Below are 20,346 nucleotides of genomic sequence, written 5' to 3'. Positions count from 1 at the left end.
ATATTGTCTGTTTGAGTGTTTAGTCTTTGTCTAGTTCTTGTCTAGTGTTTACACTGTTTATATTGTCTGAGTGTTTAGTCTATGTCTAGTTCTTCTTATCTAGTGTTTATACTGTTTATTTATACTGCTTATATTGTTTGTCTGAGTGTTTAGTCTATGTCTAGTTCCAGTGGTGGCTGGTAGCCTTTCAAACAGGGGAGGCTGGTCGGTTACGATATTTCCAGATTTTAAAAGAAAAAACACATCAATTTTGCCCATACTCTTGCGTCTGATCTGGCTGATTGTTGGCAGGATCACAAACTGTGAAATAACAGGTTCTTTTGGCCCATTAGCCTACTGTCCAATATACATGATGGTGGTGTTGGGGGGAGGGGGGTATATTTTAACATTTTATATTTTAAAATTGTGGCATGTGGCATGTTGTTTAAAAATTGATCATGATTGAAAGCAGCTCTTTGTCAGGAACCTCAGCAGTAACAGCAGAGTGTTCTGGAATAGGCACAAGCACTGACCTTGGGGAGCCAAACACAGAGCTGGGTGCCGCACATTTCATTCAATGACACTTTCCCTATATTTTACTTATTTTGACTGAGAAATGTTTTATTGACAATTTTGATAACCCTTCACTTTTAATCCAGGTCTGTAGTGTGAAATGTTCTCGGCTGTGTTTTTGTTTAAAAATGTTTTCCAAATTGTAGCTGTGTTTAATTCATACCCAGAAAAATATATATTCCAATATAATATACTCAGCATAAACATTTTAAATAGATTCTATATTTTTGGTCCATCCATGACATAAGTAGCCTATTTACTGTTGTTGATGTGGGTCACGTATTATTCCCTACCTTTTTCACCAAGTCAATTTGAGGCGTTGGTCCACCCTGCTCTTTAATTTGAATTTTTTCCTCGAAAGGAAGACTGGCAAATGGCTTCGCCAAAATTAAATCAGCAATGCTCGGCATCCGTGCGCAGCTTTCTTGCTAGCTGACTAGCCCCCTCAAGTTCAAGTTCAGTCACTCAAATAAACGAAATTTCTGGAACTAAGATAGCAAACTTGACAACACTATATTTACACTTTATTTACAATGAAAATATATACAAACTAAAAAAGCTGGTAGAAACCGTATGTAATGAATGAAATCGAAATGTAAGCTGATCTCTTACAATACGCCACACCACTTGCGAATCCTCATGGGACTGAACTGAAATTCACCGCTGCCTGTCTATAGTTGAAACGAGCTGTCAATCAAAGAAAATATCCGGCCGCTTTCACCAATCACCAGTCTCCTCGCAGAAAGCTTTGCCGTGTCCCTCCCACTGTGAGGCTGGGAGTCCAGGGGCGGGTGTTTTCGCAGTATTTGTCCAATAACCATCTTGCATTTTGATATTGAAAAGCGCATAGCTCCCAAATGCTATTGAAGTCCACTGAGGCTGGGAGTCCATGGGAGTCCGTGGGCGGGCATTTTCGCAGTATTTGTCCAATAATCGCCTTGCATTTTGAGATTGAAAAGCGCATAGCTCCCAAATGCCATTGAAGTCCACTGAGGCTGGGCTGCATCGCGTTGTCACGAGGGGGAAAAACTCATGCACACATTAGGCGAACTGGGGAAAGTTATAACGGAATGATTTTGCACTGTAGTTGGGTTGAGCACATATATTTCTATGATTCTGGATCTGAAATAGCAATATTATAAGGTCGGCTATAACATAAGCCTAGCGCAATTCATCCTACACAATGTTCGTCATTTTTAGAGGAGGCTGAGCCTCCCTCGTTGTCTTCGAGCAATCGCCCGTGTCTAGTTCCTATCTAGAGTGTTTATACTGGTTATATTGGTTTTTTTTTTCAATTATTCTATTTTTATTTTTATTTTTATTTATTGCATTGCCTGTTTGCACCGTGGCTCAGAGAGGACTGAAATTTCATCTGTGCTGTAGGTCGAGCATGTATAGCATATTTGACAATAAAGTTGACTTGACTTCACTTATACCAGCATATATCATCTGGGGGTGGCACGGTGGTGTAGTGGTTAGCACTGTTGCCTCACAGCAAGAAGGTCCAGGTTCGAGCCCCGTGGCCGACGAGGGCCTTTCTGTGCGGAGTTTGCATGTTCTCCCCGTGTCCGCGTGGGTTTCCTCCGGGTGCTCTGATTTCCCCCACAGTCCAAAGACATGCAGGTTAGGTTAACTGGTGACTCTAAATTGACCGTAGGTGTGAATGTGAGTGCGAATGGTTGTCTGTGTCTATGTGTCAGCCCTGTGATGACCTGGCGACTTGTCCAGGGTGTACCCCGCCTTTCGCCCGTAGTCAGCTGGGATAGGCTCCAGCTTGCCTGCGACCCTGTAGAAGGATAAAGCGGCTAGAGATAATGAGATGAGATGAGATATATCATCTGCAAACAGATGGGCTGGTCAACCAGTTAAAAACATGATCTGTAAGTTTGTTCACAGGAACACTAGAAATTGGGTTAGATGGCTGGAACACCTCTTATTAGCAGTATGAAAGGTCCCGCAAGCCTCCACAAGCTTGAATTATTGTATATTCACAAGCCTCATGGCATCTTGAATGTTATTAGGGAAAATTGGGAGGAGGGACGCAAGTAAAAATGAAATTCAGTATGTTCTTGACCTGAGAGCAATACTCCACACACTAAGTCACCTAACCCAGGAGAATTCACTACAGGAGCAAGAATGGCAATCCCATCTGTATAATGGGGGGGGCTCAGCTATGGGAATTTGCACTGAGAGATAAAGTGCTTGTTTTTCTACCCATGTTGAGCTCTAAATTAGTCACAAAGTAGCAAAGACCCACTGAAGTCACATGGCAAGTTGAAGAAGTCGACCATGAGGTCAATTGAACAGATTGAGGTGATGCACTTCAGATTTACCACCTCAATCTCCTGAAAGTGTGGAGAGAGGACGCTCCTGTGGCTCCAGCAATGGTGTTTCCTGAGAGTGAAGAGCTGGGACCAGAAGTAAGTCTAAAAAGCATGGCCCAATTCACCCCGGGCCCTGTTGACACCACCTTTTGCTGTCCCAGAAAACACAGGTTTTCAGTTTGCAGGAGGAATTCTCTGATGTGTTTTTTTCATCTACCTGGTTACACTAATCTCATAGAACACTACATTGAGACTCCTCCCAGGGTGGTGGTAGGCAGCCACCCGTATCAGCTACCCGAACACAAAGTGGTTCAGGATAAACTCAAGGCTAAATATGGGGGAAATTGAAGAGTCACACAGCAAGTGGAGCAGCCCAGTGGTTTTGGTTCCCAAAACTGATGGGCCGGTTCTGTGTAATCTTTACAAAAGTCGATGCAGTGTCTAAGTTTGACACATATCTAAGGCCTTGCATTGATGAACTGCTCGATCAGTTAGGCACGGCTTGCTTTGATTCGACACTGGTCTTAAACAAGAGATATTGGCAGACATGTTCCTATTTAAGTAGATGGTAAGTGTATAGGCCTACTCCTCAATATTCATGAGTTTCAATACCTTTTCATTCAGTTACACCTTAAAATGCTTGGTAATATGCTGCATTAATTATTTATACAGTACATAAGGGATATCCTGATAATGCTAAACAGACATGTGAATGTCTTAACAAATTAATTCTGGTCATCTCACACAATATTCCATATTCATAAATAGGAAAAAGACTTGAGATATGTTTCTTTCACATAGGGTTTAAGCTTGGTAATTGGTCAGAGTGTTGAATCATTCAGAGGATGCTCAGAGAAGCTGAAGAAGGCAGCTGTGTATAATCACTACAAAATTATAGTGTCTCAGTGATGGTGGCAGATAGCATAAGAAGAGCTCTTGTACACTGAAGTGGAGACACAGAGTTGATTATTAGAGACCATACCTACATCCTTTCTCTAACCAACCTCTCCTATACAATTTCATCTCCTTTTTTTTCCACCCTGCTTTGTTCCGCTGCCCTGAGATGTAACGGATGCAAATGAAAATGCAAACCAAGTACAGACTACAAGACAGTTGCTCCTTTGATGCTTTAGTTTGGGTCTTAAGTGCACTGAGATAATATCAGTCAACATGTTGGGGCTTGCTTTAGAATGTTTGTCAAAATTTGTGTCTGTCACAGAGGTCTGTGGAGGTTAGCCACTAGTGTTGCGCGGGTCAACCCAGAACCCGCGGGTCGGGCGGTCCGGGTTGTTTTTTAGGAGGAAAATGAGGGTTGCGGGCGGGTTGGGTCAAAATCTCAATCATTTTACCTATTCGAGTTATGTATCAGTTCCTTGGTGTGTGAGAAAATGTTCTCCCCATCTCTTCCCTGCTCTGTCTCACATGCATGCAGGCTGCACATAAGAGACTGCATCTCCCGCCCATAAAGGCTGGTGCCCACTGAACACAGCGCTTCAGATAGCGGCTATGGAATGCATCTAATGTTCTGATATTTCCATTCACAGTGCTGCCATCAAAACGTAGCAAAATGACACAATTTAGCGATACTTTAAGGCATAACAAAGACAAAAACACATTGTTTTAATGCTATTAAGATAGACATTGGCTTTGTGAACGTTACTATGCAATTAAATCACCATTTTTATCAGCCAAATATGAACTAGATCATTGATATTGCATTAGTTACTTTTGTTTACTGATGGCAACAGCTGCTAAGGGAAGAAAAGTATTATTTAAAACAAACGGTATTATTAGCTTCAGCCTAAATGGTCGGAAATGGCAAATATACACAAATTTGTTAGAAAACCAAGCCATTTCTATGGGCTTGACACGCAGGTTTTAGAACAGTTTTCTAAACCTCTGCAGCAGACGCGCGACTGACGTTTCCAGTGGGCTTTGCTCCATTAAAAACGATGGAGTTCTAAGTAGTGTGCTTGCCAAAGGCAAGCACACTATTGTTCTTCTTAAGTTTACTTATTCTGCCTTATTCCGACACGTTTTTGGATCCACTCCTCCTCCTAGGGCGTTCAAGATAGAGACACCATTCCAACTCTGAGACGTCTGGCCCGAAATGGTGTAGTGTGCTTGTATACAGCTTTTGGATCAACGTGCCCATTTTCTTATTCTTGTCGTTTTTCTTTTGTTTTTTTTTCCCATAGAGAATGAATAGAGCTCATGAATCGAATCGTCCTCCTCGGACATGCTCCATCGCAGATGCACCAAACCTCATGTGATACTTCAGGCCAACTCCCCCGACACATACATGCAATCGGTTCTGACCCGCACTCATATTTTTCCTTTCTTTTTGCTCATCCCTTTTTCCTCCATAGGCTTGCATTGATTTTTGGCCCCATTGAAAATGAATGATGTTTCAGGAAAAAAACTTTCACTCTCCATCAATTTTTTTAACCAAGTGACCAAACTTCAAGAAACTTCACTTGATGCCTCAGGCCAAGTCCCCGCACAGATCCATCCCTTCATCTGAGACCTGCACTCGTCTTTTCCTTGGTTTTCACGCATCTCTTTTTACCTCCATAGGCTTCCATTGATTTTTGACCCCATTCAAATGAATGGAGTTTTGCTCAGTAACACTTCACCACACATCCACCAAACTTCATATGGCACCTCAGGCCAAATCACCCATCACACACATGATATCGGTTCTGACCCGCACTCGTCTTTGTCTTGCCTTTCATCCGTTCATTTTTTCTCCATTTTGCCGCTAATCAATGGAAGCTTGACTGAGTCATTCCTCCCGTCCCCCATAGGTGATGATGCATTTGGCAAGGATCTGCTCATTTGAGACTTTGACAGCAACTTCAACTCAATGGCCACTTTATTAGGAATACTTACACGCACACATGATAGCAATTATCATATAAGCATTCACATGTTACCATGCTAGCTGTTAGCATGTTACCCATTACGATATCATGCCTGCTGTTAGCTCGCGAGTTGTTAGCATGTTCACCATTAGCATGTTATCATGAGAGCTGTTAACATGTTAGGATTAGCATGGTAGCATGCAGAGTTTGCATGTTTGCTGTTAGCGAGTTCGCCTGAGCATGTTAGCATGCTAACTGTTAGCATGTTAGCTGTTAGCATGTCACCCTCAGTGTGTTAGCCTACTAAAAGTTAACATACTAGCCATTAGCATGTTAGCCTGTTAGCTGTTAGCATGATAGCTGTCAACATATTAGCCTTAGCTCAGCAAGCACACTTTGCATTTTCTCTGCGGAAATGCAGTCTAGTTTTTTTTTTTTGGTCGCGTTGCGCTGCATAGCCTACATGTCCAGTGGGCGTCCGCCTTCAGTCTCCTATCAATCATTTGTATAGCGAAAATAATAGCCTGTCATGCATCTCCTAAGACTTATCCTATATCTGTCTTTTACAACGAAGTGCAATAAACGAGTAAAACAGGATATAATTAGGCAATATATTCGTTTCCCTCTCTCTCTCCCTCTCACACAAGTTCACAGAGGAACAGAGTGATATTTTCATTAAGGTCAACATATGGCAAAAACTTTAATGTTTTTTGTACGCTCTAAACAGCAGTTCTCAATGGGAGATTCTAGCAAACAGTGGTGTAATAATGAGCTATCATCACCTTGTAACTTTTAAATATAGTTATGGTCTGGCATTAGGCCTAATTTTATATTTTTCCATAAAACTGCATTTGCATTTTAGTCATTCGTCATTTTAGAATATAGTTTTCCCCTTACTGATATCCGTACCGCTTTTGTTTACACCACCAAAACTTGACAGTTTCTTCAACAAACAATATGGTTGAGCTAATAAGACAGAAGCTTAAAGCTGGTGATGCCAAGGTAATTAAAAAAGTAGACCAAAAACGTAAAGTCTGGGAGAGATTTGGGCAGGTTGTGCTATCCGATGATACAGTAACAGATTACGTCAGCTGCTTCAAATGCAACACACTCTACAAATATGACAGTCGCAAGACAGGGACATCCAACCTGAGTCAACATTCATGCCCGGAGCCAGCTGGATCTTCCTCCAGGCAAGGTCCATCTACCCAGCAGCCCTTGATGTCATCATTCCTGAAGGGCAAATTGCCACTTGCCGCTAAATCCAAACTAGTAGATGTAGATTTCTGCTGCACTGATCTACACCCATTTGATATAGTGTCTGGAAAGGGGTTCAGTTGTTTGGCACAGGGGCTAATAAATATTGGTGCACGTTATGGAGCAGTGGAAGCTGATTCTGTCATACCTCACAGACAAACCATCTGTGACAGAGCAAAGGGTCATGCAAAAAAAGAAAAGGCAAAGCTCTGTGAACAGATGAACAAAGCTCTAGACAGCGGCATTGGTATCACTACCGATATGTGGACAGATAGTCACAGTATGAGGTCTTACACCATGCTGACGTGCCATTTCATTGATGAGAATTGGTCTCTCACAAGCAGAGTAATTTCCACTCTGGAATTTGACAGCTCGGTCAGAAAGACAGCAATAAACATCCATGATCAAATTAGTAAGGAGCTATTGGAGGTGAGCATATGAGCTGACAAACTGTCCAAAGTGGTTTTTGTGAGTGATCAGGGCCCTAACATCAAAGCTGAGCTAAAAAACTATGTGTGGATTCCGTGCGCAGCGCATGTAATAAATACAGTCCTAAAACATGCCTTCGATGATAAAGATGTGCCCACATTCATGCAAGAGGTGACAGATCAAATCACCCAGTGCAAACATCTGGTCACTTATTTGAAAAAGTCAGGCAGCACACTCAGCCTCCCTTGCGCTGTCATCCAGGAGTGCAAGACCAGATGGAACAGTAAAGCTGCGATGCTCTCCTCCATCGCCAAACAGCACCAGGAGATATGGGAGCTACTGATGGACAAAGGACAAGAGTACCGTATGGAGGGGATACAGGTGGAGGTCCTGACAACACTTTCTGAGTTTTTGGCCCCCTTCAGATGCTTCGGAGGACATGGAGAGTGACCGTTATCCCACCATAAACACTGTACTACTGTGGCATCACAGACTCAGTGCACTGTGAGCCCTGATACAGTGACCCCAGCTATATGCAACACATTAGATCTCATGCAGAGGAGCTACTGAAGGAAAAGTTCAGCATCACCCAGACACACAAGATTGCAACCTTCCTCTCCCCACGCTTCAAATCCCTAAAATTGCTCTCCCCTGAGGAATGTTTTGCCGTTCAAGTGGAAGCAAGAGCGTTGACCACAGCCCTCATCCCGAGCCTACAGGCCCAGTCTGTGGAAATGATTGAAGGTAACGTTGAGCGTATAACCTCCAACCATGTTTTAACAATTTTAAATAATTAATAAGCATAATTAAAGCACAACGACAACATCATAATAAATAAAGATGATGTACATCCTGATTCACACTTCATAGACACAATGGAGGACAGGAACGTGACAGATCAGGAGGAGGCTCTGGAGGGTATGTCCCGAGCTATCACCTGGCCAAACATATTAGGCTATTTAAAAAGACTAAATAAACTGAACCTCATCGGCCTTTGTTTAATTCATTGTATTGACAGATCATGCAGTAAAAAGGAGAAGGACATTCCTGGAATGGGAAGACACTCCTGATCTCATCGGGCCAGATGAAGTACAAAGATATGCACAGTCACACTTCAGTCTGGAGGACTGCCATGACAACGTCCTTAATTTTTGGAGGGATCACCAATTTGAATATCCTCTACTCTCCATGCTGGCTAAAGCGGTCCTTTTGCATTCCAGCAACGAGCGCATCCAGTGAGCGGGCCTTCAACTCGGCTGGTCGTGTCCTGGAAGCACACCGTAACCGATTAAACCCTGACAGTGTTGATTCCATTTTCTTCTTACAGTACATAGTGCGGGCAAAAATAGGCCTACATAATGGGGAGGGAGTCTATTTTGTTGGTTCGCAAATGGGAAATTTAGCCTGCCATGTTACACCATTGACCTGTTCTGATATAGTCTAGCCAAATGTTTGTGAGATTATGTTTGGGAAAAACTGAGCATTCGGCTTCTTCTGTGTGAAACATTTTGCGCCTGCCTAACTTAGGCTAGTTTGTTTTCTGTCCTATAGCGGAGCAAAATTGTAAACCCTTTCGGGTTTTTTTAGTATTTGTGTTCACAAAGCGAGTGCAGCCAGCCAACTGGTCAATGTTCTTTGTGCTAAAAACGATGGTTTTTGATGGTGGTGATGACGGATGAAAAGTCCAGACCGGTGTTATTATATGCGCGTGTTGGGGGTGTTCATGTGTGCGCTCATGTGTTTGTGTGTAAGTGAGTGAGAGAGATACTGTACTGTACATTTATTCTCATGTTTAAAATGTTTAGTTTGTTCCCCTATGTATTTCAAGAATAAAACAATCTTTTTGGATCATTTTGCCGTTCCTTGATAACTAAGTTAAGATTCAGTAGAATCGTGGAAGTTGCGTGAGTAGGCTATCCACCTATCATATAAAAAATTATGACCACCAAACAGCAGTGCAAGGTGAGCTAATTCCTCTTGTAAGTAGGCTAGGACTAGGTTACCATATATTTTTCTCTAGGCTATCGCAACTCACAACGTAGATTCACTGGCTTCTTTTTTTCTTTTCTCTCTCCATTTTAGCGGGTTGGGTCGGGTTGGGTTAAAAATCAGTGCATAATTTTGCGGGTCGGGTGGTTCGGTTTGGCTGTCATGACGGGTCGGGTTGGTGTGGGTCTTAAAAATCCTTGACCCGCGCATCACTAGTACCCTATGTTGTCGCAAACCTGTCTTCCAATTCCTCATTCCCTGGAGCTGCTAGTGTGTTACAAACACATTTTAATCATTCAACTAATGACACTTTTTAACTTCTTATTTCTTAGGTTCTTAATTCTTCTTGAATTTAGGATCTCTATTTCTAGGACTGACCTCTTCCTGTGTTGTTTAGATTTGCATTTGTTTACCCATTTGGCCTGTTTTGACACCTCCTAGGCATCATAACTACAGTGCATACAAAATACCTAATAACAAAATAAACAATGTGCTTACAGCATGTCCAACTGCCACTGAATCCAGTACAAGAGCCGGATTTTGCCAAGTTAATTCAGTCACTATTATTCTTTTTACTAAACTTGACTAGCTCCGAAGCTTCGTATTCCCTTTTCTGAATTAAAATCTTGTTAATCTTGTGAAAGACACATCATGACTGTATGTCTTCATGATAGATATTGTGCTTACTCTTGTAGGATAGCACTTGTTATTTGTTATTTGTAATTTCTGGAAAAAATGAGATGACAGATGTTGGCTAGTGACTTGAATCAGGTGACCCAGAGTATCCTATGCGTGTCTGGCCCTAGGGAATTAAAGGCATTGTTAATGATCTTTAACCTTAATCACACAGAGCCATGAAGCCTGTCCTCTTTCAGACCTGACCTTTAGAGCCAGCTTCACAACTACTATAGAGGACTAACACTGCTAAGAAAGAACTGTTCATTCACTCCTCTAAGTGAGAAGTGTGTGTGTGTGTATGTATATTCATGTACAGTATGTGTGTGTATGGCCATTTTTTTTTTAAAAAATCCCTTAATAGGAACCAAAATATTTGTTTAATGATAGGATTTTCAGACAGGTTTGACCTTTTTGGAACATTTCACAAAAATTTCCAATTTTTTTTTTTTTTGTGTGCGTGTGTGTGTGTGCAGATAAGTTGTACATTGTTCTTCAATGAAGCCTCTATTTTTCTTCCTCTTTATCATAAGCCTTCCTTGTACTTATGGTTATGGAGAGTCATCATCATCATCATTGGCACCTCAGTCTCGGAAGACCATACGGGTAGCGCCCTTGGAGTGTCGTCTGTCTCTGGGTTTCTGGCATTGTCTGCTGTGACTGAGCAGGCCAATGCGTGAGTTGCAGTCCCTCTTGCAGTTGGTGCAGACGTACTGGGATGTCTGTGTTGCTGGGGTTGCTGCCGCACTCTTCTGTCTCACTCGTTTCTCTGCAGCTTGCTGGCCTCTCCTCACATCGGCATCTGCTATGCCCTTTCGTACAAGCTGTCTCCAGGTTTCTCGGTCCTTGGCCTGCACTTCCCAGCTGTCAGGAGGAATGCTGCATGTCTTGAGGTCCCTCTTACACACATCCTTGTAGCGGAGTGAGGGGCGGCCGACTCTTCTGGTGCCGGTGGCCAGCTGTCCATACAGGATGTCCTTTGGTATCCTCCCATCCTCCATATGCCGGACGTGTCCCAGCCATCGAAGGCGGCGCTGGCTCAGAAGGGAGTATATGCTGGGGATGTTTGCGCGCTGCAGGATCACACTGTGTGGGACGTGGTCTTGCCAGCTGATTCTCAAGATGCACTTGAAGCACCGCGTGTGGAAGGAGTTGAGCTGGCGTTCTTGTCTCATGTAGATGCTCCAGGTCTCACTTCCATATAGCAAGGTGCTGAGAACGCAGGCCTGGTAGACACGGATCTTGGCGTGCTCTGTCAGCACGTTGTTTTCCCACACTCTCTTCGTTAGCCGAGCCATGATGGTGTTCACCTTTCCAAGCCGTTTGTCCAGTTCTACGTCCAGCGAGAGAGTGTTGCTGATGGTCGACCCCAGGCATGTGAAGCTTCTGACTGCTTCCAGGGTGACACCATCAATTTTGATGAAAGGGTTAGTAGGTGTATCCTGTGTGCTGACGTTGGTCTTTTTCAGGCTGATGGTGAGCCCGAACTGCTTGCAAGCATCGGCAAAGTAGTCTCCGAGTCTCTGGAGGGCATCCTCGGTGTGGGTCACAAGGGCTGCATCGCCCACGAAGAGCATCTCCCTGATGAGCACCGACCTCACCTTTGTCTTTGCGTGCAGTCGTGCCAGGTTGAACAGCCTCCCATCGAACCTGGTGTGCAGATAGATGCCATTGGTGGACGAGTCAAAGGCATATGACAGTAGCAGGGAGAAGAAAATCCCGAAGAGGGTCAGTGCCAACACACAGCCCTGGTTTATGCCACTGTTGATGGGGAAGGAGTTCGAGGATGAACCATCATATAAGACTGTTCCTTTCATGTTGGCGTGGAAGGAGATTATCATGCTGCGGAGTTTTGGGGGGCAGCCGATCTTCCTGAGAAGTTCAAAGAAGCCCTTCCTGCTGACCAAATCGAAGGCCTTGGTGAGGTCAATAAACATCATGTAAAGTGGCTGGCCTTGCTCTCTGCTCTTCTCCTGTAGCAGTCGAAGGGAGAAGATCATGTCTATTGTTGACCTGCCTGCCCTGAAGCCACACTAGGATTCCGGATACACACGGTCTGCCAGGAGTTGCAGCCTGTTGAGGAGGATGCAGGCATACAGTTTGCCAACAATACTCAGGAGCAAGATCCCTCTGTAATTGTTACAGTCACTGCGGTCACCCTTGTTCTTGTAAAGAGTCACAATGGTGGCGTCGCGCATGTCTTGGGGGACTGCTCCTTCCTCCCAGCAGAGACAGAGCAGCTCGTGCAGTGGCTGAAGCAGTGCTGGTTTTCCACGTTTGATGGCTTCAGGTGGGATGTTATTGCTGCCAGGTGCTTTGTTGTTCGGGAGGGAGTCGATGGCTTTGCTGAGCTCCTCCAGGGTAGGCACTTCGTCCAGCTCCTCCATTGTGGGCAGTTTCTGAGTGCTGCTAAGGGCCACATCTGAGACTGATGTTTCTCAGGAGTACAGCTCTGAGTAGTGCTCCACCCACCTGGCCATCTGCTGCTCACAGTCTGTGATCTTCTCCCCTGTCAGAGTTCTCAGGGGGGCAATCCCTTTCACTGTGGGACTTAGCACCTTCTTGATGCCGCTGTACATTCCATGGATGTTTCCGGACTCAGCACAGTGCTGGATTTCCTCACAGAGTTGCTGCCAGTCCTTGCTTGCGCACTGCCTGGCGAGACATTGTGTGTTGCCGCGGGCGCTTCTGAGTGCAGCAATTGACTGTCCGTTTGGCAGTCTCTTGTAAGCCAGGAAGGCTTCCCGCTTGGCCTCAATCACTGGTTCCATCCTTGGAAGGTATGCATTGAACCAGTCCTGGCTGGGCCTCTCCTTCTTGCCAAACGTGGACATGGCTGTGCTGTATATGGCATCCTTCATGGCATCCCACTTGGCTGTGGCATCATGCTCTGGCAGGTCCTGGAGAGCCTGGTCCAGGGTGGACACGTACACTTCCACCTTGGAGGAAACCGTCATCAGTGCGGTGTTGATGCGAGGGTGACCTCTTGTCTTGGCGTGGTGTAGCATGCGAGGCTGCAGGCACACTCTGCTGCTCACGAGGGCTTGGTCAGTGTTGCAGTCAGCACTGTGGTAGCTGACTAAATATTTGCTTAATGATAGGATTTTCAGACAGATTTGACCTTTTTGGAACATTTCACAATTTCCAAATTTTTGTGTGCGCACGCAGATAGGTTGTACATTGTTCTTCAATGAAGCCTCTATTTTTCTTCCTCTATCATAAGCCTTCCTTGTACTTATGGTTATGGAGAGTACACAGAGCAATACACTCATATACAATGCTTTCCGTGGGCGGCACGATGGTGTAGTGGTTAGCACTGTTGCCTCACAGCAAGAAGTTCCAGGTTCGAGCCGTGTGGCCGGCGAGGGCCTTTCTGTGTGGAGTTTGCATGTTCTCCCCGTGTCCGCATGGGTTTTCTCCGGGTGCTCCGGTTTCCCCCAAAGACATGCAGGTTAGGTTAACTGGTGACTCTAAATTGACTGTAGGTGTGAGTGTGAATGGTTGTCTGTGTGTCGGCCCTGTGATGACCTGGCGACTTGTCTGGGGTGTGCCCCTGCCTTTCGCCTGTGGTCAGCTGGGATGGGCTCCAGCTTACCTGCGACCCTGTAGAACAGGATAAAGCAGCTAGAGATAATGAGATGAGATGAGACAATGCTTTCCAGAGATGGGACTCATTATTTTCATGATTTTAAGCACAATGTAACATGTAACACACAAATTTAAGATTAACTGGTAACAGCTTGTGCAACATTACAAAACAAGAACAAAACAAACAAATAAAAATGGACTAAACTGCTAAATGGACTTGGGCCAAGCCTGTATCTTATATGTTTTGCCATAATTTCAAAATTGACAGGAATTTCTCCCTTGGATCACCACTGGCACTGTGGTATGTGGTCCAGATGAGAACACACAGTTGGGGCATCATATGGCTTGTGAATGGAATCAAACATGGTGTATAGTTTATAGCTAAAAATCTACTTAGAAATCTTGTCAAGCTACTGGTATTTTATGTTAGTTAGAAAGTTAGTGGTAATTACTGCATAGGATATCACAGCAGTTAATAAAGTGTACTAAAGCAGTATATTATGTATCATGTACTGTATGTTCCATGTATATTTGGTGCAAGTTAGTTCTACTGTGCAAAATTTGTTACATTTCAAAACTATTCTATCATCCTGGTGTTCCTAAATATCTCAGTTGTCCATTCAGTCAGTTATTGAACATGTTATCACTGACTAGATTATTTATTTATGCAATTCATTCATTAAACTTCAGTAATTGCTTTATTCTGTTCAGGGTCATGGTAGATATACACTCTTTCCCAGGAACACTGGGCACGAGGTGAGAATACATGGCCTGTATTTCATCTTAAAAGTTCTCCAAATAAACTGATGTTTTCCATCTTTAAATTATACATTCTTGTATTCAAACTGTCAAATATTATATACTCACGAAAGATGCATTATACATACATGAGGATGCGATTCAATGAAACATAATATACGATATTATGTGTGTTCATTTTCAACCACACAGTTCTTTTTGTCTTATGAGTATGTGGTGGTTTGCTATAGGGGGACAGGAATTACACCAATATTATTTCATACTTTGCGAAACTGACAATAACATTTGAACAATAAATGACACATTAGAGGCTGCAATAACAATTTCCCAGCTTGGGATCAATAAAGTAAATCTATCTATAGAATCCTCATTGTTGTGCAAAGCTGTCAACTAGTCTGTATGGTAGGGGGGAAAAACAATAGTAAAGCAGATAAAGAAATTGCCAGGTAGATGCTGGAAGCAGATGCAAATACAGTTTAGAGTGTTCATTAGAAACAACAGACAGATCCAAAACATGACTGAAAATCGTGGTCAAAAACAGGCATACAGTAGATTCAGACAATAAGCAAACAGGATATCAAAGGCTAAAGACAGAATTCGTGAATCAAAGAATCAAAACAAAGTCAAACCAGGAATGTACATGAGAAACAAAGGCTTGGTAAAGTCAGGCAAACAATGACAGTAAGCGTTTACTTCCCAGTTTGTGAATGGAAGTAATGGAAGTCCTGAAGTATTATGACTGTGATTGTGTAAAATGTGGAACAGGGATAGATATGCCTTGCATGATCAGAAGTCTGTTGACCGTGAACATGATAGTGAGAAGAAACCTTTATTTGTCACATGCACACTTCAAGCACAGTGAACGTGCGCGCACCCCCCCAGAGCAGTGGGCAGCCACACACAGTGCCCGGGGAGCAGTCAGGGGTTCGGTACCTTGCTCAAGGGCACCTCAGCCCAAGGCCGCCCCACGTCAACCTAACTGCATGTCTTTGGAGTGTGGGGGAAACCGGAGCACCCAGAGGAAACCCATGCAGACACGGGGAGAACATGCAAACTCCACACAGAAAGGCCCTCGCCGGCCGCTGGATTTGAACCCAGAACCTTCTTGCTGTGAGGCGACCGTGCGAACCACTACGCCGCCAAAATAGAGATTAACTTGTTCCCGCCTGGTTTCAAACCAAGGACCTTTCACGTGTTAGGCGAACATGATAACCACTACACTACGGGAACTGAGCATCATGTACAGTATGTGTGTTGTAGTCTGTGACAACCATATTTGTAGACCACAGTATGTTTTGTTCATTGCAGTCCAGAATGACTGGGCACAAATTACTTTCTTGGGTAGTCCCAGGATGGACTTGGTATGTCTAGATGCAATGTGTGGCATTCTTGGCAGAGTAGCATATCTATATATACCCCCCCCCACACACACACACACATGTACACAGTACTGTGGAAAAGCCTCTATTTTTTAGTACATTTTTTAAAAATGACTTCTACATTCTCTGGTTTCAGTCTACAGTCCAAAGACGTGCATTAGGTCAACTGGCTATTCTAAATTGCCCATAGATATGAATGGGAGTGTGACTAGTTGTTTGTCTCTGTGTAAGCCCTGTGACAGACTGGCGATAGATAGTGTCTTTAAAACTATAGTATGTACTACACTATAATAAAATAATTTCCTGCAAGAATAATGGCTATACTGCTTGCACTGGCTCAAAAATATAATTGTATACACTGTTTAAAAATATATATATATTTGGTTTGGTGCCTTGGGTCCCTTCTCCCTGCTCCAAACACACTCAATCCAACTCATGAGCAATTTATTAAGCCTGGCATAAGTTCGACTTGCTGTGTGAGGTGGTGGGCCCCTAGCACTGTGCTTAGAATCACTGCTTTATGATCATTTGGGCTGTCCAAAACAATCTGAATAATTAAAATATATTGATCACATTAGGTTATTCAAACATGAATATTTAATATATGACCCATGTCCCTTCTTTTGCATCGTTCAGCATTTCTCAACAGTTCATTAAATGTGATCCATCTGCAAGATGTTTGCAGTATCAGATGATCTTCATGTATCAAATGTATCATATTTGTGCAAGGCATATCAAGCCCAATTTGTCTGCAACTGAAGAAAAGACATCATACCACATCATGTGTCTGGGGTTGCGATAAAGTTGATGGACACACATGTATTCACACACTCATGCAGGTGTGCGTTTGGAGTTGGAGGTCACAACTTGGCATGTACATTGGCTATGATCTCAGGTGGGAGGTCTGTGCCAGGTATCCATCCTCTATGCGTCTGTCTGTTGCACTGTAATCTGTGTTCTCACAGCTATTCTGAGGAGATTCTGGAGGAGGCTTATACATCACACTTGCCAATATGAAGAATACAGCACCCAAAAACTGGGAAACAGAGAGAGAGAGAGAGAGAGAGAGAGAATAATATGATTGATAAATGTACTAACTACTGTTTTTAAATCCCTCAGAAATGTATCACATCTTATTCACCGTTTGGCAATATATTTCCTCTTAAGATTAGTAATCCTTCTCTTTTCATTTTATTGCAGTAAAACAAATGTGAGGCAGTTTGTAAAAACCTGCCATGGCTGAATTATGGAAAACAGAAATTGCACCAAAATTCCTCCAGATTCCTTGAATTGTTCAATGATTTTATGCACTGTAGAGGGTGAAATATCCAAATTCATTTGTTTTTTTCTTGGAGGAAGATTATTTTTAAACATTTCAATAATTTTCTCATGCAATTGTTGACAAACTGGAAATCCTCAGCCCATGTTTGCCTCTCAAAGACCTTTCCTGGCTACTGATTTTGTTCCAAATCATGTTTACAAACGCCTATTGACATCACCTGTTTCAAACTATATCATTCAAATTGTTTTACTTCATTACTAGCCCTAAATTGCCCCATCCCAATTTTGTGTTGCAGGCTTGAAATATAGGAATGGATGTATATTATCAAAAATGAATTGAAGTTGACCAGATAAAACATGAAATATCTTGGGTTTGTACTGTCTGCAATGAAATAAAAGTCAAAGTAAACTTAGAAATTAATGCTCTCTTTTTTATTTGCATTTCCCATACCATCCCAACTTTTTTTGCTTTGGGGTGTAATTGAAGTAATAAAAATGGCAGAAATTGTTTTTCCACAATAGTTTAGGTTACTAATCAAAAAGCAGGATGACTTACAGTGGAATTTTCACTTTATGGGATAATCAAACTAAAATGTGGAGCAACAGCTTGAGAAAATACCTGCCATCTCTCTTTATTGCTGCGCACACTACTACTCTGATGGTGCTTAAGCCACAGCATCATTTCAACACCTGTTTTGGACCGCAGTATCCAGCATAACCATAGGGCAGAGCCAGCCAAACACACACACACCTGACTCCACTTAAGTGGCACCACACTCTGCCCTCCTCAAGCAGCCAGGGGAGTATAAATAGGCATCACCAACAGTCCAGGGATGGGTTTCCTGAAAGCATCTTAAGGCCAAGAGAGTCTTAAATGGCCTCTTAAGATCCATCGTCAAGCTAACGTGGTTTTCCCAAACATCGTAGCCCTTTAGCCCTTCTGAATTTATGAGCGACCCGGACCACTCATTCAAAACAAAGAGCAACTTGCTCGCCAACGAATACACAGAATGTGCATGCGTCTCCAAGGGACTCTCACAGTCAATGGGGGAAACTAGTGTTGAATCTGCTGCCAGTGTTCAATTATTTTCTTGTACATTGTAAGTACATCGAGTTAATTATTAAATAAATATACGCAAAACACTATCAATATATTATGGAATTAGGTATGGATATTGGAATGTCACATTGATATTCTCATCTCATCATCTCTAGCCGCTTTATCCTGTTCTACAGGGTCGCAGGCAAGCTGGAGCCTATCCCAGCTGACTATGGGCGAAAGGCGGGGTACACCCTGGACAAGTCACCAGGTCATCACAGGGCCACATTGATATTGCTACATTTTAATCAAATCTAACTCTATAAGGTGAGTGATTAACTAATTTAGTGTCATAAATGAGACATTTCTGCACCTCTAATGCCGCTTTTCCACTACAAACGCGGCTGAGTCGGGCTGAGCCGTGCTGAGTCGGGCTGAGCGGGGCTGTTGGAGTTGCATTTCGACTACAACCGTGCTGAACCGTGCTGGCTGGAAGTGGGTGGACACATTGGGTGGAGTTAGCGAAAGTGGGTGGACGTCAGGTGATGTCGTTAAGCAGCGCAAACAGTGACATCAGTGAGCTTTTAAGCGGTAGTCTCACGACCCGAATAGTAAACAATAAACATGGAGGACATGGAGTCGTTAGTGTTGCTGGTCTTGGTGCTGTGGCTTGTTGTCACCGACAACGCGGACAGATACTGGCAAGAGCGTATAGATGAGGCGAGACGCATAAGGCTTCAGAAATCCTCGTAATTCGTAATTCTTCTCCTTCCGGGTTTACGGTGTTTACAGATCCCAGCGTGCTCGCGGGGCGTGTGTGGGCATGTGAGGACACTCCTCCTCACCAATCAGTGCACAGGGGAGTGTCTGCTCACGCCCCCAGCCTCACTCGGCTCGCTTTGGCTCGCTTCAGCCCTACTCCAAAACGGTGCGAGTTTTAGGGGCTAAGCAGGGCTGAAGCGAGCTGAGTCGTGCTGGTTTTTGGTAGTCGAAACGCGAGCCGTGTCGGGCTGAAGTGAGCTGAAAAAGGGTAGTGGAAAAGGGCCATAAGTGTGTGTGTGTGTGTGTGTTACCCCCGCGTGTGCGAGAGAGAGAGAGAGAGAGAGAGAGAGAGAGAGAGCGAGCTCCTTAGGCACACACCACACAGGTCAAAATCTCTCTCTCTCTCTGCACACGCGCACTTATAAGGGAGAACATCATTGGGGCGGGGGGGGTTATGATGGGAGTCCTTTGACTACTTATGGTACAAGGAAGAAAAGGAAAGAGTAGTGTGAATAAACAGCCCACTGCATGCCTTTGTTTTCCCTTATTAAATCCTGCTGCATTCCTTCATCCTGGCACCCCGGTGGCATCCCTTTGTACTGTAGGTGGGTAGCACCAATTCACACCAAAACTGATGCAAATTAGCCTGGCCCTGACGTCACCGATTGCCTCCGCTTTCCGGAATTTTCCTTATTTGGCTTATGCAGAACTGCAAAACCCATCACTTTTAGTAGACAAGCTGATTTATGAATATTCTGTAGACTAATTAACCCATTGCTGTGGTAACTGTCTAGACATGTCTGGTCTCTTTGGGTACTCACACCAAAGCAGGGACCCTGTGACAGCAAGGCTATGACAGTGTCACTACATTTGTACCTGCCTGATAACTCGTGTCCTGTCTGGATGGCTAGATAGCGTTCACGAGGTGTACAAGCAGTTTTGGGTGCCCAAAAACTTGATGCTGCTCGAATTCTACATGAATTCGCTTGGTGCCCTGACCAAACCCGTGGTAAGAGGGTATTATCCTCTCAACGATACTAAGTAGACGTAATTATATGGGATCATTGGTTCTGTTTCATATAGAAAAAAAATACATGGACAAAATGTACTCTAATAGAGACATTAAACTTCGCTTTACTCCACCAAAATGTGCCTCTCAAAATGTGGGAAATAGCGTTTTAGAGAGTTAAAAATTCTAAAATTTCCTTGGGGGCATACCTCCAGACCCCCCTAGATTTGATGCGCGATACGTCACCCCCCATCCAAAACTTCCTTCTGCCACCTCTGAACATTGCCCACTTGGCATTGTGGATAACAGTTGAAATAATCCTGACTGCATGATCGGGGGATAACAGTGAAATGAGCAGGCATGGGGAATACATTTACCTAATTATTTAGCTTATTTGCTCAGTCTTTCATGTACATGTTTGTTCATTTAATTAAAAACA

The 20,346-nt window shown here is 43.6% G+C and overlaps 1 protein-coding gene and 1 non-coding gene across 2 annotated transcripts in view; both read right to left on the bottom strand.

Moving 5' to 3' along the window:
* Positions 1-15,594: 15,594 nt before the first annotated feature.
* trnav-aac (transfer RNA valine (anticodon AAC)) lies at positions 15,595-15,667 on the bottom strand. Its single transcript has one exon. It is a non-coding gene; the product is annotated as a tRNA-Val (tRNA).
* Positions 15,668-16,699: 1,032 nt separating this feature from the next.
* LOC132896173 (solute carrier organic anion transporter family member 4A1-like) overlaps positions 16,700-20,346 on the bottom strand; it is an 83,585-nt gene continuing 79,938 nt past the window's right edge. The window contains exon 12 of the mRNA XM_060936888.1: positions 16,700-16,852. Coding sequence (XP_060792871.1) covers positions 16,700-16,852 — 153 coding nt within the window. The remainder of the gene's footprint in view (positions 16,853-20,346) is intronic.

The sequence above is a fragment of the Neoarius graeffei genome, chromosome 13 (genome assembly GCF_027579695.1).
Source record: "Neoarius graeffei isolate fNeoGra1 chromosome 13, fNeoGra1.pri, whole genome shotgun sequence".
NCBI lineage: Eukaryota > Metazoa > Chordata > Actinopteri > Siluriformes > Ariidae > Neoarius > Neoarius graeffei.
The sequence above is the reverse complement of the archived record's forward strand: the minus strand, read 5'-3'. Positions and strand labels throughout refer to the sequence as shown.